At 40.4% G+C, this 19,925-nt stretch overlaps 2 protein-coding genes across 6 annotated transcripts in view; one reads left to right on the forward strand and one right to left on the reverse strand.

The window, feature by feature from the left end:
* Positions 1 to 1,467: 1,467 nt before the first annotated feature.
* Positions 1,468 to 19,894, reverse strand: LOC128315169 (protein enabled homolog). The gene is made up of 2 exons (XM_053220804.1): positions 19,126 to 19,894; positions 1,468 to 1,906 (listed from the first exon to the last, which is right to left on the reverse strand). The coding sequence occupies exons 1-2, from the start codon at positions 19,740 to 19,742 to the stop codon at positions 1,780 to 1,782; spliced, it is 744 nt and encodes a 247-aa protein (XP_053076779.1). The 5' UTR covers positions 19,743 to 19,894; the 3' UTR covers positions 1,468 to 1,779.
* Positions 18,904 to 19,925, forward strand: part of BBX (BBX high mobility group box domain containing) — a 281,032-nt gene continuing 280,010 nt past the window's right edge. For 3 of the 5 annotated variants that reach the window (XM_027077662.2, XM_027077657.2, XM_027077664.2), the window contains exon 1: positions 18,905 to 19,060. The gene's annotated coding sequence lies outside the window, so the exon portion shown is untranslated. Of the gene's footprint in view, positions 19,061 to 19,530; positions 19,599 to 19,925 lie in introns of those variants that run through there. The other 2 variants (XM_027077663.2, XM_053220801.1) reach the window with 2 other exon arrangements.

Consider the following 19,925-nt stretch of genomic DNA (forward strand, 5'->3'; position numbering starts at 1 on the left):
AAGTCCTTGCCAGAGTGATCTTTCTGACACGAAAATCTGATTTGGTCATTCTTTTGCTAGGAATTCCATAAGTCCCCATCACCTCTTGATTAATATCTAACTAAATGAGCCTTCTTTTAGAGTCTTTTTGCTTGTTTCTCCTTCATCATACACCCTGAATATTATGGCTCAATGGTTCCCAAGTGTGAATCTAAAATACCTAGGTTCTGGGGCACCTGGGTGGCTCAGTGGGTGAAGTGTTTCGGCTCAGGTCATGATCTCATGGTTCATGAGTTCGAGGACTGCATCAGGCTGTCTGCTGAAAGCACAAAGCCCACTTTGGATCTTCTATCCCCGTCTCTCTGCCCCTCCCCTACTTATGCTCTCTGTTTCACCCAAAATAAATAAATAAACTTAAAAAAATAATAATAAAATAAAATACCTAGGTCCCCAGACATCATGGAAGAGTTCTGGAACACACAAAAAAAGTGGTCTAGGCCATTATTTGTTGATTGAACAAATGATACAGCTTGAATATATATGCATTACAATTAAATTAGTTAATGTACATAATGCATGCAATAGAGATCAGCTATTGTTAACACCGTCATCTTCCAAATGTATGTATTTGCTACTGTGATTAACAAAATAAAAATTTACTTAAATGTAACTATTTGCAATATATTTCTCAATCATAGGATGTTAAAATATAACTACTGTCATGTGCATTAGGGGCTCAACATTTTGAAGTTAAAACACACTTGACTGTTTGGGAACTACTACTCTAGCCATCCCAAGCTATTTGCAATTCCTTGAACGGACAGTGACATTGATTCTAAAAATGTGGTGGATTCTGTGGCTTGGCTTGCTCAACTTCTCTAGAAAGCTGATGCTACTTTTCTCAACTTTTTTTCTAAGTTTTATTTATTTATTTATTTATTTATTTATTTATTTTTAAATAATCTCTATACCCAACATGGGGCTTGAACTCACGTGCCCAAGATCAAGAGTAACATACTCTACTGACTGAGCCAGCTAGGCATCCCTTGACTTCTTTTGCAGCAAGAGTTTTAAATGTATAAAATAGATGTACCCCTGTGAGATGTAGATATTTAAAACAGAGCTGAGGCCATGGTCCTGCTCTCCTGCCTGTTTTTCTACTGGCTAGCAATTTTGTAGAGATCCTTTTCCCTGGCAGAGTTCCAGCAGCAGCATCAGTGGATGGCAATGTGTTCTTGGACTGAATAATTCCAGTCATGGCCTCAGTATGACAGTACTGTAGTCTTTTGGGAATCAGTCCTGGTGGGCCAGCCCGTAGCCTATTTTTCTGGCCCTTCCATAATTTTGTCCTAATTATCCATGCATCCTAAGTCCTTTCCTTCTTAAAATGACTACTTTGGTTTCTCTTTCCTACATTGAACCCTGACAAATACAGATCTTGGAAAGTACAGTAGTTTCCCTCCCCCCCCACACCCCCCCCGACTGCTTATCCATGGGGGATACATTCCAAGACCTCTAGTGGATGCCTGAAACCATAGATAGTACCAAACCACCAAACCCTATATACATGCATATATGTATATATGACTTTTATGTATATATGTTTTTACCTACACATATACACGTATGATAAATTTTAATGTGCAAATCAGGCACAGTTAGAGATCAACAATAATAATAAAATAGAACAATTGTAACAATATACTGTAATAGAAGTTGCATGAATGTGGGCTTTCTCTCTCAAAAGATCTTATTGCATTGTACTCACCCTTCCTGTGATGATGTGGGATGATAAAATGCTTACGTAATGAGAGAAAGTGAGGCGAATAACACAGGATTGTGACGTAGCATTAGGCTACTACTGACCTTCTGATGATACATTAGAAGGAGGATCATCTGCTTCCGGACTACGGTTGACTGAAGGTAACTGAAACCACAGAAAGCAAGGCCACAGATAAGGGTGGACTACTGTATTGCTCTAATATGAAATGTATGTTCCCTCCCCAAACTTCATCCTCTTCCCGTCCTCAGTTCAAGTGTCTTCCTAGGAAGCCTCACCAACCCCCTCAGCTGAGCCAAATACTTTCCTTTTTGCCCCAGTCATAATCTTAGGGTGGTGCTTCTCACTACTATAGAATAATGGTTTATATTTGCCTATTACTTGTCTCTAAAAATGAACTAGTCAAGCTACTTTTCATTAGTTATGCTTTCCCAGGCAGGTGCGCCATAAGGACTTGTGGAGTGAATGAATGAACAAATGAACAAATAGGAATGTCCAAAAATAACAAGAACCAACGAGTAACCAATCCATAAAGGAGGAAATGCAGCAACATGGGAGAAGACATGTGTAGTTTTCTTGGTACCCTGTGCAAGTATATGTAAAATAAGGCAGAGCTGAAATGCCATGAGTCTACATATGTTCTCCTTAGACCCCTAACAAAGACACCCATATGGTCTGGACCAGGGATTGGCAACTTTTTCTGTAAAGGGACAGACAGTAAATATTTTAGGCTTTGTGGGCCATATGATTTCTGTCACAACTACGCAACTTGGCTATTTTTGAGAGAAAGTGGTCATATACATAAGCAGATAATATATAAGTAATGGGAGTAGGTGTGTTCCACTAAACCTTTATCTATGAACATTGAACTAGAAGTTTCAAATAATTTTCACGTGTCACAAAATATTACTCTTTTGATTTTTCTCAACTGTTAACAAATGTAAAAACCATATAAAAACAGGTTTGGGGGGAAGGAGGGAAGGGAAAGCAGATTTGGCCTCCAGGCAGATCCTTAGTTTGCCAATCCCTAGTTCAGAAGATTAAGGAAAGGTGTGGGTTTGCGGAATGGAGTCACTTTGATATTTTTTTAGTAGACTTTTGTGTGCATTTCAATTTCTTGCCATGTAAAATGGAGGTTATAATATATACTTATATTACTAATATAATTAACTCTGATATAAAAATAATGATGATAAGTAAAAATGGGGGCTTTGAGACCTTGAGGGCATGCCTTTGTCACTTGTAGGTCTCTCTAGGTTTATAAATACTGAAATATTTTAAGTGTTTGATAGATAACATCTGATGGTAAGGCCCTGAAATTCCATGTATATGGCAAAAATGCTGATGAGCAGGGGCGCCTGGCTGGCTCAGTCAGTAGAGCATGCGACTCTTGGTCTCAGGGTCATGAGTCCAAACCCCAAATTGAGAAGAGAGGTTACTTAAAAAACTAAAGAAATCAAATAAATGTAGGATCTCTTTTTTAAAAAAATACTGATGATGGTATTTTTAAAAAAAAATTTTTTTTAAAAAAAATACTGATGATGTAAAAAATACAGTATGTGGTAAGAAAGCATTCTTCCCTTCATTTATACCATGAAAAGTAAAGAGGCACAAATAGTATGAGGAAGATTACCACTCCACTTTTGTTCCTATCCAAAAATGGACAAATCACCTTAATTGCAGTTTTCAATAAAGTAGATGTCAAGAGATTAGAGGCCCACACATTATACCTGTTTTAGTTTCTAGGAGAGAAATTTTCTTGGAGCTTTTCAAAGACTCACAAAATTAGAGAGGTGGAGGAGATACCTCCTCCCACCTGCAATTCCCAGCTAAGAAAGTCTTGGACACAGAACTGTCTCATGATAGCTAGTGGGCAGACCCCAGACTCTGAATTCCACTGCAGGGATCTTCCTCCATTATTAGCCTTAAGAAAAAATTATGCTACTTTGTTTTAATAAAAATTGTCTGAAGTTAAACCCAATCATGGCTTTATAACTAAATCACAAATGTTTCCCTGAGTTGCAAAGGATTTCTGTTACATAAAACACAGAGATGTAGCATAAGAAGCCCTAATTTCTCCTCTTTTACTGATAATATTTCCTAAGGTGTTGAGACATGAAACCAAAGGGAGAAAGGGAAGAACATTCTATGGCCTTAGAGACAACAGGTGAGTCAGGTCAAAAAGAAAATCAACAAAAACAGTTCTTGCCACCGAATGGGCGAGCATTACTAAATTCCTTCTGCTGGCTTTGCTGCTGTGTTTGAAAAATTAAAGAATGAGGCTCCACTTCCTTTAGGCATTCCAGCCTCTCACGTTTACCTAGTTACCCAAGGATAGTGAAATCTGTATGACTTCATGGCATTTCCCATTCCTTCTGTGTTTAAACAATAGAGTAAGGCCTATCCTGATCATCCCCATTTAAAATTGGAACACCTCTACGCTCACACATAGTCTCCCTTCCCCTGTTCTCTCTTTTTCCATAACACTTATTCTGTTGGCATATTACGTAATTAGCTTATTTACTCTGTCGTCTATTATATTGCTCCCCTCAATTAGAATGTAAGCTCCATAAGGGCAAGTATTTTTATCTGTTTTGTTCTCTGATTTGACTAGTGCACCTTGCACAGAGCATGCACTCAGGAAATATTTGCTGAAAAAAAGAAACTGAGAAAATGAAGAATAGGAAGTTAGGCACATCTTGACATATCACATGGTTACATTCAAAAAAGTCTTGCACAAGGTGCAAAGCAAAGATGGAGACAATAGAATCCTAAGAAGACAGAAGAAAGAAGTCTGAGTGAGAGCTACCGCATGCCAGGCATAACACAAAGAGCTTTCTATCCATCATCTTACTCTTCTCCCCACAGCTACGATCAATCTACCTTACAGTTGATGAAACTGAGGCTATAGAACTTGTATGGGTTCACACATCGGGTGAGGGGTGGACCCAAGACTAAAAAACCCACATCTGACTCCAAAGCCCATGTGTGTAACACTGTTTGGTGCAGACTATGTAATTCTATCCCGTGGAGTGTGGATGCGGCCGTCTTAGCACATAGGCCAAATTTTACTAAAGTGGCTAAGTGGACAGGTTTCTTTTGTAGGACACTAGCTGATTCATGTGCAAGAGATTTTGCTTTCCTGAGTTGCAATCTCCAAATTTACTACCTAAAGAATGTCTATTTAGGAGGTGCCTGGCTGGCTCAGTTGGTAGAGCATGTGAATCTTGATCTCAGGGTTGTAAGTTCGAGCTCCACATTGGGTGTAGAGATTACTTAAAAATAAAATCTTAAAAAAAAAAAATCTAGGAGGATCTCCTAAAAGTATTCTCTTTTTTTTTAAAGTTTATTCATTTATTCATTTTGAGAGCGAGACAGACACAGAGCACGTGAGTGGGGGAGGGTCAGAGAGAGAAGGAGAGAGCGAGAATCCCAAGCAGAGCCAGTGCAGAGCCTAACATGGGGCTCGAATCCATTAATTCATGGTTTGTGGGTTTGAGCCTTGCATGGGGCTCTGTGCTGACATCTCGGAGCCTGGAGCCTGGAGCCTGGAACCTGGAGCCTGAAGCCTGCTTCAGATTCTGTGTGTCTCTCTCTGCCCCTCCCCTGCTCGCACTCTGTCTCTCTCTCTCTCAAAAATAAACATTAAAAAAAAATTAAGGGGCCATTGGGTAGCTCAGTCAGTTAAGCCTCTGACTTTAGCTCAGGTCATGATATTGCGATTCCTGAGTTCGAGCCCTATGTCGGGCTCTGTGCTGACAGCTCAGAGCTTGGAGCCTGCTTCAGATTCTGTATTTCCCTTTCTCTCTCTGCCTCTCCCCTGCTTGCAGACACACACACACACACACACACACACTGTCTCTTTCTCAAAAATAATTAAACGTCAAAAAAATTTTTTTTTAAGGTAAATCACCATTGTTTCACCAACCAATCACTGAAACCACAGAACTTCAAATATCCAAATCTGTCATGTTGTCTGGGCAGTAGAAAATGGCTTAGCAAGCTCAGTGTTCACAGATTCAACATACTGGGGGCAGCAGGCATCAGATCTGCCTCCATGGCTCATGCGTCTCTTTGCCTGTAACCATGTAGGTCAGGCAATGTAAAGGTAGAGATCTTGCCCCTGCCTTCATAGGTGTCTTTCCCTCCCTCTCCTCCACCCCGAAACTCCCATTGACACTTTTACACGTACACAGTATTTCTTTTCTGTTTACAAACTGGAACGTGGAAATATAATTTTTTACTGCCTTCATGGCTAACAAATTTCTTCTAGAAGCAGAGTCAGGGAGCAAGTGCAGGTATCTGGCCTGACATGATCAAAATGGATCTTGAGTAGTGATCAGGACAGAAGGGTCAGGGATATGTAGGTTGGGGATAGCGTGGGACTATATGCCAGGAGTATATAAGACTTTAAGGATTGGGGAAAGAAAGGCCAGATTTAGCAAGTTCAACTATGGAGAAGTTTGTGTAAACCAGGGGTTCCCCATGGACTCCAATCATACATCTAGTACATTTGCCCCACCCTCAGCCCTACCACAGTAACAAAGATAAGGTAATAGTTTAGCTGTTACCACCACAAGCAGGGAAAGGCAAATGTTTCTGAAGGCTATGAGAGAAAGTAAATCATTATTAATCAAGTGATTTGGAATGGTGGTTAAGGCATAGAGAACAAAAAGCTTTATGTCCTGTGAAGATGTTAGGGTGTGTCCCATAAATGTTTCACACAAGTTACTATTTAAAGAAGAAGCACAACCTGACAGAAGGAGCTTCCAGAGTACAGCTCACATGTGTGTGGTCTAGTCATTCTTAAACTGAGGTGTTGATAAAATTCAGCTGGGTTGGTATATTTATTTGAAATTCAGAGACTTCTTCACACGTCAGGGCCAGGAATCTGAATTTTAAACAAGTCACCTGGGTGATTCTGATGAACCACATTTTGAAAAATGCTATCATAAGACTGCTGAGTGCTAAGGGTGCAGCGGTAATGTGGAGCTAAAAACGAATTCTTGTTCTACTACTGACACATGTTAAGAATCCTAAACAAGTTAAGCCAGAAGTGCATAAATACTCTGAAATTCTTCAGTGTTACCTAAATAATTGTGAACACCACTATGTTGTAAAAAAACAAAAACAAAAACCAAGAAACCAGAAGGAAATATTTAGTTTTTTCCATCCATTGCAATTACTGTGCCACCATATTAAATTTTAGCAATCTTCAAAGAATAGCCCACCCAAATTTCTCAAGCATTTCAATGATCACCCCATGGGAAATAAAATTTCTATTTATCTTCCAGTGCTCCATATCATTGGACACAAAACATTCCTCTATATAACAATCCTTAGTTAAACAAAAGCTACTATTTATCGTCAGGGATTGTTTTTACATGCAGCATCTTGTTTAATCCCCACAACAAGCTGTAGAGGTAGGAATCACACTAATCCCCATCTTCCAGTTTAGGAAACTGAGGCCTCAGGCTTGGTAGGTTTAGGAAGTTTGTCCAACGTCATACAACTAACTAGTAAGTAGCAGAAGCAGTGTTCGGATTCAGATCTTTCTGACTCCAGAAGCCCCAGCTCTTAAGCTCTAAGCAATTCTGCCTCCACTGGGAGCCTCAGTTCACACACACACTATGAACATGCACAGATAAAGCAAATATCAATACAAATTGCAAAGCTTACTGAGGATACACGATCCCAGTAGAGTAACAGGTCTCTTCCATAAGAAATGACATAAAATCAAAATGTAATTATGCCTCTCCAAAATATAAAAAAATCTAAAATCTACATCAATATCCAGTGTTTGTTATTCTTACCAAACATGATTTAACTATGGAAATAGTCATTCTTATTGCCAGCACATAAACTTTCTTTTTTGTTCAATGTAGCTGCCACCTGAAATCTCCCATGTGTAGTATTTCCTAACATACCTTCTTATAATTACTAATACTTCTAAACTTTTTTTTTCCTGAATATTCCTAATACCTTTAGCCTTTTATTGAAATTTCTGAAGCAAACAAAATAATCTTGGGGCGCCTGGGTGGCTCAGTTGGTTAAACATCTGACTTCAGTCATGTCATGATCTCACAGTTCGTGGGTTCTAGCCCAGTGTTGGGCTCTGTGCTGACAGCTAGGAACCTGGAGCCTGCTTTGAGTTCTGTGTCTCCCTCTCTCTCTCTGCCCTTCCCCCACTCACTCTGTCTCCCTCAAAAGTAAAATAAACATTAAAAAAAATAATAATAATCTCTCCCAACCATTCACTACTACACACAAACCCTAGAATTTAAAAACGAATAAAACTGACCACAAAAATTATAAAAAGGACATGTCCAAAAGTGCCATTTTCTTTCACTTAGAATATAAAGCCAACTTAAGAATCTATATATCTCATAATTCAGCCTTTTTCCTTCCCTGACTAAAGAAAACCTCTTTACTCTTTAAAACAGCTAAACCTTGGGCAGCCTCAGATCCTGCAATTGTTCCTTCAGTTTTAGATTCTTCCAGCACTGCGAACTGGTTGTTCTGTCTCTCTTTCTGAATCCAAGGAGCATTGTTTTAAATGTTTATTTTATTTTTGAGAGAGAGAGTGAGAGTGCACATGCACGCGTGTGTTAGGGGGAAGGGCTGAGAGACAGGGAGACAGAAAATCCCAAGCCGACTTCATGCTGTCAGTGCAGAGCCCAACGCCGGGCTCGAACTTGTGAGATCATGACCAGAGCTGGAATCAAGAGTCTGATGCTTAACTGACTGAGCCACCTAGGCGCCCCCCAAGGAATGTTTTTTATTGTGTTGTATATCATATCTGTCTCCACTGCTAGAACATAAGCAGGAACTGCATCTGCCTGGTGTCTCTTGCAAGAGCCACCGTACCTGGCAAAGAGAAGGCACTTAGTAAATGTTGAATGAATTAATGAATGATTGACCCCATGAAACTAGTGGCTCCTAGAGCTTGGTTCTTTCTTCCAACCTCACCGGAATAATAGGTGCGCTTTACTGAATGCCTCTTTCTTTACTTCGCTCAGGATTGCAAAGCCATGATTTCTCAGATGACCACCAAGACCATGGACCAACACTTCTCCATTCATCACTTTGAGATAACTTTCCAATTGGTGGCTCCCATTCTTTTGGAGTGCTAGAGACCACTCCAATCTGTGAAGGTTGGGAGATCCAGCCCCCAAATTAGGAAGGGAAGCCTTGATGGAGTGGTGGAGGATGAAAAAGTGAAGGCTTTCTGCTGCCTGTTTTTCTCCTCTAAACAGAACCAAGTCTGCCTGGAGAGAAGGAACTCTGGGACTCTACTTCGCAATTAAGGCTCGGTAGGAAGGACACACATTGTCTAAGTCAGGATGACGACAGGATACCTGTTCGTGTGCAGCCACTGACTTGGTGATGTCTACAGTAGTTGGGCACTTAGAAGGCAGACAGACCCTTATCCCTCTGTCCAAGGCTAGGGACCCAGGTACTGCTGAAGAGGCTTTCTGTCTCTAATTCAGAATTATCTACTTAGAGAAAGGTTTTCTTGGTATTTACTGCCTCCACCTCCCCAACCCTTCTCGGGTCACATCTGAATGCAAAGTCAGAGCCAAGGGTGGGTGGCTTCTGAACTCATCTCAGCCTTACTTCCTCAATTAAGTCTTTCTTCCTTCCCTTCCTGTTTCTTTCCTTCTTTTCTCTTTTTTCTCCCTTCTCCTTCAATGTGGTGACAAGCAAAGTAACTCATTTCAGTTTTTCTTTTTTTGAATACATCTGGCCAAAGGGCAGTACTTTAACAAACTTACAAGAGTCAATCTGAAATTCAGAAAGACAACTTCAGCAATTCAGCAGATTAGAAAGTTTGTTTTTAAATGAGGAAGAAGATAGTATTGTAAGAAAAAGTGTCAAGCGAGAGAAAAGGAAACCATCACTTTCCAAATAGCAAAGTACTCCTAAAACCTGGACTCAATTCTTTGGTAAAGAGACTTCAGCCTAATTTGAGGAAGTGTATTTAATGCCGCCTTTTCAAGCACCATCACACTGTTCTTTTTAAAGCTGTCCTTTCTGGTAGGTCAACTTCAATATATTTGCTTGTTTGTTTTCAGGAACTCCCATATGGTGAAGGTGAGCCTAGAGGTGAATTCACACAAAACCCTTCATTCAACACAACCCTTCCCCTTCCCTTAGTTTTATCTCTTTTAGCTCAAGAAATCACTGTTTTAGTTAACTTCTCCATTGTATGCCTCTCCTGTCAGTCCTATTCCACTTCAGGAAAAAGCAACCTTTCTGCCAGCTGTACTTCCGGCATTGCAGCTGGACCTTCAATGTCCCCGGCCTAATGCCTACCTCCACTTCTTTTGGGGTTTAAATTATAGCTGTTGTCCCTTGCTGTAACCTTACCTGTGCAGTGAATCTAACAAATCCTCCTTTCTTCAGCTAGTTTGAGTAGCTTGCTACAGAATGTAACAAAGTAAAAAATATGTTAAAAAAAATTAAGAGACCACCTAGGCACTCTAAATGAGTTGAGAGATCCAAGATCTATTGAATAATATCTGAGAGTCTAGGGAAAACATGTAGTAAAATTTGAACTGTTGAAGACCAACTGAAATCCTCTCTGGAAGGAATCAAGGAATATAACAAATAAATGTACAGTATTAAGAAATCACTTACTTCTGAACATTATGTGGGTATGAAAACCAGGCCATAAACATTCTGAATAACTGCACTGAAATTTCTTAGGATTAAGAGGAAAAAGGTGGATTCTGCAAATTATAGGTGGTAAATGAGACACTGGGTCTAGATAAGATTCTAGAAAGTTCTAGGTAACAGAATTACTCCTTATAGCCTCCCATTCTGGTATTTACTTAAGAAAACTGTTTCTGTCCATAAACACCAAAAGGGCAGCCCTCTGAAACAGGTGAATACTTGCCCCTGACCTGGGGACAAAGACAGCAATTAAGGTAATGCACTTTTGTTTCCAAGCCTGATTATTCTTATTGCCCTTGAGTTCTGCGAGAGACCCCAATATTTGCACAATTAACTTCCCCTTTTTCTTAAGCTTATCTGAGTGGCTTTATGGTCCTTGAAATGAAATGAAATGAAATCTAGGGTAGGTAAAGGAAGGAAGAAAATCTGGGCACACTTAGACTCGGCATACGGTCACTGAGACTAGCCTAAGCCTATTTTTCTATTCTAACAGGGTTCATAACTTGATAGCTTAGTTGCACTGTGGCTGTTGGAGATGTTACAAATCTGTTTTCATCTGCCCAGCATCTATTTGCCTTCTCTTACTAGTGCTACATTTTTACTTTGGGAAACGAAAAGCCTTCTTCATATGCAAGCTTCTCCCCGCCACCCCCCCCCACCCCCCCACCCCCCGCTTTTCTTTTTTTAAAGTTTACTTTTACTTTCAAAATATATTTGCTACATGCAAAAGAATAATGTAACATCTATGTAAGTTATCAAACCAACACCTGTGAGTCCACCAAGAACAAGAATGTTACCAATATGTTGCATCCACCTAAATTTTTCTCTCCAAACTCAACTCCCTGAAGCCTCCACCACTGGCCTATCTTCTCTACCCCAAGTAAACATGCAATCTGGTTGGGAGAGTCAAGCAAAATGTCATCTTCTATTTAACAGTTCTTTTTTGTTTTTAATGTTTATTTATTTTTGAGAGAGAGACAGAGAGAGAGAAAGAGATCAAGTGAGGGAGGGGCAGAGAGAGAGGGAGACACAGAATCTGAAGCAGGCTCCAGGCTCTGAGCAGTCAGCACAGAGTCAAACGCAGGGCTTGACCTTGTGTGGCTCAAACTCACCAAGCTCTAGATCATGACCTGAGCAGAAGTCAGACGCTTAACTGACTGAGCCACCCAGGTGCTCTGCAAAATGTCCTCTTCTAACTGGACAAAGGGTGAACTTAAAACTTGGGTAAAGGTGATTGGACTCTTCCATTCTATTCTCTTTGGTGACATAAAGAAAGGATGGAAGGAGTTTGAGCAAATTCATCATAATGAGAACAAAGATATTCTCACCTTAAAGTGCTCTCCTTGAGTTGACAGTATTCTTGGGCTTTCTGGGATAAGTTCCCTAGCTTTTTTTTTATTTCTAAGAGCCATTCCATATCCTTCCAAAATTACCTGTTTTCACTGTAATTAATCAGTTAGTATACCCCATTCACCAAAGAATTCTTCTCTAACTAACATTAGTGAATGAAAATTATGAAAATTTCATAAAGCCTTTTCTTTGATAAAGCCACATCAGGTATTATCATGAGTGGGCTGCAAAAAAAAAAAAAAAAAAAAAAAAAGAAAGAAAAAAGGTAGGATGAGAGTGAAATTGAAAAATAATGGTCACCTCTGGGGAGAAATGGAGAGGAATTGGAACACAGAAAGGGGCTTCAGTTGTATATAAAATGTTTTATTTCTTTTTTCTTTCTTTTTTTTTTTTTTTTTTTTTTTGCAAAGTAGGCTCCACTCCCAGCATGTAGCCCCGCACAGGGCTTGAACTCATGACCCTGGGATCAAGACCTGACCTGAGATCAAGACCTGAGCTGAGATCAAGAGTTGGACGCTTAACTAACTGAGTCACCCATATGTCCCTAAAATGTTTTATTTCTTATAAAGAAATCTAAGGCAATTAATAATATGTTAAGAAATAAAGTGTCTACGTTATCACCATATTAATCTTTATACATTTATTTAGGCTTAAACTTTTTTTTTAAGTCTTATTGTTTATTTTGAGAGACAGGCAGCAAGTGGGGGGTGAGACAGAGACAGAGTGAGAATCCCAAGTAGGCTCTGCACTGTCTGATACAGGGCTCCATCTCACAAAGTAGAGACCATGACCTGAGCAGAAATCAAGAGTCAGACGCTTAACCAACTGAGCCACCCAGGCGTCCCTTTAGTTTTAAATTTTTTAAATTTAGGTGAAATTAGGTGGCTCTATCACAGGTTCAAGAATTGTGGTCATGGGAGTGCCAATAAATAAATAATGTTAACCTTTTGGGAGATACGTGCTCTGGGTTCTGCCTTAGACAGTGCTTTAAACATGACTTGGAAAAATGTAGAGAAGGCATCAGATTTGTGAGTGGATGAAAGACGGTGAGATCAATAGCAAACATGTTGAATGAAATCGTCAGCACACAAAAAAAAAGTTAGCAAAAAAAAGTTAGTAAGTGCTGAGCAAAGCTTTAACCCATGTTGTTATAAATCCTGAGCCTCAGTTTTTAACCACTGTATAACATCAGGGTTATACAGGCTTATGCCTCAGTTTCCCCAAAATAAATTATATGATACAGAATGGAGGAGGCATGGCTTAACAGCCCACATTTAAAAAAACATTTATTTTTCTTTTGTGAATAAGCACAATATCAGTTAGCAGAGAGATGTGACTGCCAAAAAAGCAAGTTCCATCTTAGGCTGCAGTAATAGAAATTTTGTATCAATGATAAGGGAGTCATGGTCATGCTGTACTCTACACTGCCTCAGTCTTCCCACCCCCACCCCCACCCCCCACCTGCTCTAGATGTCCCACTTGAAGGAACACCAACAAAGACAATAGGCAGTGTTTGAGAGGAGACCAAGAATTGAAAATGGTGACCTACGAAGAATGTTCTAAGGAAATAAGACTGTCTGAAAAAGACACAACTCAAGGCAGGAGGGGACCATGATAGCTGTGTTCACATATTTCAAGTGCTACATGGAAGAGGGATTAGATTGTTCTGTGTGGTAACAAAGGAATAGGAAAAAGAACAATGGATAATACTTAGAGGAGAGAATTTATGTTCAATATCAGGAAGAACTCTGTGGTGGTCAAAACTGTTAGAAAATGAAATAGATGGTTTTGGGAAGAAGGGAGTTCCCAGGAGTTGGATTTGTCATATTAAATGGTCCTCGTTGGGGGTATTGTTGAAGCTTGTCATGAGATGCTGGCTAGAAAGACCATCTAATGCTAATGTCAGTGCTTACTGGTTTTATTATCAAATCCATTAGTGTAAAATCTTCATCCACTTAGAGACCTATTTTTATAGTATGATCCTTAAGAGACTCCTTGGTGACTTCCCCTCCTTCTCTCTCCCGGGGCAGAGGGTTTGCAGAACTAGCTGTCTAGAACCTTAGTACTAATTCAGCTTTGCTACTAGTTGTATAATACTGAGGGAATCATTTACACATTACTTGCTTTAATTTTCTTCATCTTTAAAAAGAAAGTCCCTTTCTCTGTCTCACCTAGCTCATGTGGATATTAGTGAATATGCTAGGCCATCTCACATGTATCTAAGATATCTCAGATGGGTAACTCCCCATTTTGTGAGATACCCAACTTTCTCTGGCACCACTCTCATCTCTTTGTTCTCTTTGATCCTTCTTATAATTTATAGACTTTTAGTTTGTTTTTACTTCCTTTGTTCTTTGTTTTGCAAATCTTCCTTGAGTTACTGTTACATGTTAGGCAATGTGCACGTTATTATGCTAGCCACTGTTGTAAAATAAAACGATCAGCAAGACATCATCATTTCTTTAGGTGTTTCTTTTCTTTACCCACAAATAATGTAATACAAGGCAAGGCATTTGAATGCCTTAAGAGTAATCTAGATCAAATGCCATAGAAGATCACAGGAGAGAGGGAATTCCAAGATACTTTGCCAAAAATCACTCTAGGAAAGCTGGATAATCTCTTCCTTCATTGCTATCTTCAACTCTGCTGGGATCTAGTATAAGGTGGTTCTCTTCACAATTAGGAATTTTTGCATTGGTGCTAAAAAGTGGTTCAACCGCCCGTTTCAATTTTTAGTCCCTTTGATTTGGCCTTGAGGAGAGAGGTATGCTCTATTTTTTTTTCTTATAGAGGAAAAAAAAGGGAAGCTAGCAAGGTCAAGTACAAGTCAAAAACTGTTATTTAAGGCAGACCCTCATCACTGTAACGACCTAAAGTTTCCAAGGGCAAAACAAAGCTGGTCTCAAAAAGGGATTTATTACAAGTTTGCCTTTTTAGGTGCCTAGTAATGCTCACTCAATGGGATGTTTGCTTTAACCTGGGATCTGTCTGACATCCCTTTAAAGTACAGAGATGCTGGAATTGGCAGAATGGAGGCTAAAGGGAAATTACAAACACTGGGTGAGTAAGTTGCAACAGGTTCCATGAACTCTATTTGATATTCTGATTAAGTCTTAGAAAACTTTCTGTAAAGCAGCTGTCATTGGCTGTTTCTGTGTGAAATATAAATAAAATTAATATTTACTGAATGTTCAGTAGGTTCCAGGCTTCAGTATTCTACATGGATTATTTCATTTATGGTTAGTCTTACCATCCCTATTTTACAAATAAGAAAACAGAGTCTTAGAGTGATTAAGGAATTTTTCCAAGGTTACAGAGTTAGGAAGTGGTGAAATCAGGATTTCAATTAGGACTGTATAAAGAAGCAGTGTATAAATAAGGAAATAAGGGTGCCTGGTTGGCTCAGTTGGTTGAGCGCCACACTCTTGATTCTGGCTCAGGTCATGATCTCATGGGAGATTAAGCCTTACATTGGGCTCTGCACTGACAGCGAGGAGGCTGCGTGGAATTCTCTGTCTCTCTCCTCCTGCTTGTATGCATGAGCACATGTGCACACGGACGCTCTCTCTCAAATATAAAAACTTAAAACATTTTTTAAAATAAGGAAATGAATGTTATTTATAGACATGTTTACATAAATATATACTTATACATATGTGTATACACACATATTTAAATTTAGTCTCCCAAAATTACTTTGTAATAGAAGATTCCTATCAAATACGATTAAGAAAATGGACAATCAAGGCCATGAGGAGAAGTGTGCTAACCTTGTAAACTCCACTTTTGTTTGATCATCAAATCTGAAAACAAGAAAGGAAAAATGTAGACCTTTTTATTTTTAAAATTTTTTATAGAACCTTTTAAATGTCCTTTTACAGAGACAACAATCAGTTGTTTTTATTTTAATAACCTTCTATTATGAAAATTGAATAAACTCTATAAAAGTTATTATTTTTCTGGATCATATTAAAAAATGTTTCATTTATTTTTGAGAAAGTGTGAGCAGGGAGGGGCGGGGCAGTGTGGGGGGAGACAGAGGATCTCAAGCAGTCTGAAGCTCTGCTGTCAGAACAGAGCCTTATATGGGGCCCAAACTCAGGAACTGTGAGATCATGACCTGAGCCAAAGTTGGAGGCTCAACCAACTGATCCACCCAGGCACCCCTTTCTTGATCATATTTTCAATTTTTGAGTATCACTGCCATTTAAAATGTCTTAATATTTATTCTCAAATGAGAGTATAAAAATATAAAAAGTATTTCCTAAATGGTAAAATACCATATTATATTAAGTTCTAAGCCTCTTTTCCTTAGCGGTGAGGTCTTATCTATTATACAGGAGACTGATAGTCCATTCCATTGCTTCTCCTAAGAGCAGGCAATTTTCCTTTTCCAGAATCTGGCATACACAAGTGTCTAACACATAGATCCCTCTCAATAAAGGATCTGCAAAAGAATATTGAATGATAGCTTATACTGCCATATGATGCCTAATACACCACCAATATATAAAATGCATCTTAAAAAATGTGTCATTCTCCCAACTGAAAGCCTCTGTAGACTCACCAGTTTTCCAGTAACAGTAATGTCTTGCAGTGAGATATTTCTATGCACTTCTATATGCTCTCTTGCATCAGTCCTGATCAACATCTTGCACTATCAGAGGTCTCTAAAGTTGAATGCAAAACTTAGGGGCATGTGCTAAGACTGTATCACAGGAGTGTAGGAAGAAAATGAAACTCTTAATTTTATTTTTCAGTTCATGCCTTTTCATTTTGTTTTCGTGAGGATATGCTTTGTATTGGTAAATATTATATCCATGTAGTGGTGCACTTTAAAGACACAAAGAGGGAGAGACAGAGATAGAGAGAGAGAGAGAGAGAGAGAGAGAGATGGAGAGAGAGAACATGCTCAAACACTTTGCTGATAGCAACATGTGATCTAAAAGTTTGAAAAGTGTATCTGTAAATAATTCTGCTAAGCTAAGCATCATTCAGCCAAAAACAAAACAAAACAAAACAAAACAAAAAACAAAAACAAAACACAACCCAATCTTTGCAACCATAAAGAAATAAAGGATGTTTTCCTATGGTTGGGGTTGGGGGTTAGGGGTTAGGGGTAGGCTGGTCTTTTATATTTTTCATAAAATAAATACCCTAGCAAATAATCACAACATTTAACTCAGCAATTAAATACAGCAGCTTGTTTTGACTGTTTTTTTCCTCCTCAGAAAAGAGCACAGTGAAATCCTGAGAAAGTTTTTCAGATTTTCCTCCATTTGCCTCTTATCCCTGAAGTTTGTCATTTGGAAGGAAGGAGTATCAAGTTACTCAAAACTAAAGTCCTGGGTTTACGTTCCTTCTTCACTGCTATTCTATGTAATATGGAGGAGGTTATATAATTTGTCTCTGTCTCATTTCTCTGATGGGTAAAATAGAGATAATAATGCTGAGCACCTACCTCATTGCAGTGTAGTGTGGATAAAGAACACTTTGTTCCATCTTTCAAATAAATGCAAAGTGTCATTAATACAGTTTTTAATATTATCAGTTTAAAATGCAGTGGTTTCATGTACTTTTTTCATTTTAAAAGTTATTTTCCTTTAAAAAATAAACGAAATAGCACATTTCTAAATACCACTATTTGTTTTCTAAACTTCATAAACTTAAATGTTCTCTCTGTTTCTCTTTTCCACTCTTACACACACTCATATATACACACGCTCATTTGATAACTTTATGGAAGTGAGAGAAAAACCTTAAGATGGCATCAAGGAAATAAAAGGAATTTGAAGTAAGTTCTCTTCAGTTTTCCTTTAAGTTTTAAAGCTATGCATCTAGGCCATAAAATCGTTGTGTTTATTTAATCTTCAAAATGTTTGTGTTTAAGAATAATTCACAGACTCTTAAATCAGAAGGAATCTTAAGAAAACATCTGGGGTCTATGATAATGTCTGGCACATAGTAGATGCTGAATAAACATTTAATGAAGGGAACTGGGGGGAGCTTCTTATTTTAATCTTAAAAGAAAAAGAAAAAAGTAACCCCAAACCAACTCCAAGCGTTAAAGATGTAAGTTAGTTGCTCTAGATTGTTCATCTAGTTTAAGCATGGGGTCTAGAATTTATTCCTCTTAATTTCCAGCTTTGTTACCCCCCCCCCCGCCCCCCAACCACCCAGCAGTCTGTTGACTTGTTTATATAGGACTGCCAAATGTAATCTGCCAAAGATGGATCACAGAAAAAAAAAAATCAGAAAGAACAGTCTTCTTTGCCTTCACCATGCCCAAAAGTCATCCAGCATGTGATGTTCACGTAGGATATGAAATATGTAAAGTAAATATCATATACAATATGCAAAATATAAATCATATATCGAGCGACTCGAAACGTCTATTTTTAAGGGAAGGGGTCAATAGACAATCTTCCAGGACTTATTCTACCTTATAGCACCGTTTGTATACCCACGCAGGTGATTTGTGGTAGTCTGACTAGCTATAAGTAGACAGGTTTTTTCAGCAAAACGTTTATCTTTGTCTCTGTGTATTGTTGTATTGATTTTTCTGAATTTACCTACGAACGAGGCATTAACAATCTCAATGCATTATAGCCCCAATAAACTTATCTTGCACTATTTTGGCCTAAGTGATAGCTAACCCATTGACCAAAGAAATCCAGGCTGCTAAAAGCCTTTCTTGGCCACTTGTTAGCCAGGTCAGGCTGTAAAATCATAACACAATGCACGCCTCTTCCATGGGGCACCACACGGCAGCGATTAAAAAAAAAAAAAAAAACCCTCACTTCCATATCCAGTGGAGTTGTAGTTTATTACTATAACCCTCCCAAGTCAAAAGGACACCAGTTTCAAGCCTAGCAACTTGGTGCAGACAAGGTTTTTCCTCCTTACCCTACTCTGCTGGGCCTCTGTACCTGTCCTCTCCTACTGTCTACAGGTCCCGAACATTAGAAAATAGAAAATGTGATGATCTTTGTGTGTCTCTGTAAAATGTGTGTATGTGTGCGTGTGTTTGGGTGTAACGGGCCTTCTGTTTGGCCGCGCGGCCTGTCTGTCAGGCCGCGGGCCAATGGCAGGCTGCCTTATATAAAATGAGTGTTTTCAGTCTCTCCGGGTTGCATGTACTGTATGTGGAGCAGTGTACAGTGAAGCGGAGGCAGAGCGGCTCCGCGAGCTCCTCTCCACTTTCCCATAGAGGAACCCTGACTGGCCGCTGAGGGCAAGCCACACACACGCCCTCACGCCCGGCGAGCCCGCGAGGTAAGCGCCCCCCATCCCCAGCCCTTCCCGGGCGCTCTCCCCGCACTTTCTGTTTTCCTACTCACTTGCGAGCCGCCGGGCTGCAGCCCCAAGGACTCCGCGGCAGGAGCAGCGGCGGCGGCGGCGGCGGCGGCGGCAGCCGGTAGGGTGGACTTGAGGAAGACGGAGGGAACCCCGCGCGACCGGAGCCGCCGCTGGCCGCTCCGCTCCCCGGGCACTTTCCCCCTCCGCCAAAACTTTGGGTCGGGAGAGGTCGGGGGCGAGGGTCGCGGCGGCCGCGCCGGCGGGGGGCGGGGGGCGCGGAGGCAGTGCCCTGCGGGCGGGAGGCTGGGGGCCGGGCTGGGGAGTAGTAGGCCAGCCGGTGCCAGGCTGCGTTTGCAACCAGCACCTCTCGACACACAGGCAGCGCCGCCCGAGAGGGGCACGGGAGCCGGGGCGCGGGCAGAAGCAGCCCGAGGAAAACAACAACAGAGCCAGCCCTCACGCCGGCGGGCGGCTCGTGGCCGCCCGGGGAGCCCCAAACTTCATCTCGGCGAAAGTACGTGGATCCCAGCCTGCCGGGGAGGTGGGGCCTGGGGAGCTGGGGCAGGGGAGGAAGGTACGAGGAGCCAGCCCTCGGTGGATTTATTGAACGTTTCGTGTGCGTCGGTGACCGGGAACAGCAGCCCAGTTGCTCGTTCATCTGGAGAGTTGGGATTTGGGTGTTCCGGCCCCGCAGATCGGTGCCCTCTCACCCCCCACCCCTAACCAAATGCGCGGCGAGTAGAGAAAGTGCTGTTTTAGTGCCAGAGTAGCCAGGAGGAAGAATAGGGGGAGAGGGGGAAGAGGGCGAGGGAGAAGGGGAGAGAGAAGAGGGAGGGAAAGC

This window comes from Acinonyx jubatus, chromosome C2 (genome assembly GCF_027475565.1).
Source record: "Acinonyx jubatus isolate Ajub_Pintada_27869175 chromosome C2, VMU_Ajub_asm_v1.0, whole genome shotgun sequence".
NCBI classification, from domain to species: domain Eukaryota; kingdom Metazoa; phylum Chordata; class Mammalia; order Carnivora; family Felidae; genus Acinonyx; species Acinonyx jubatus.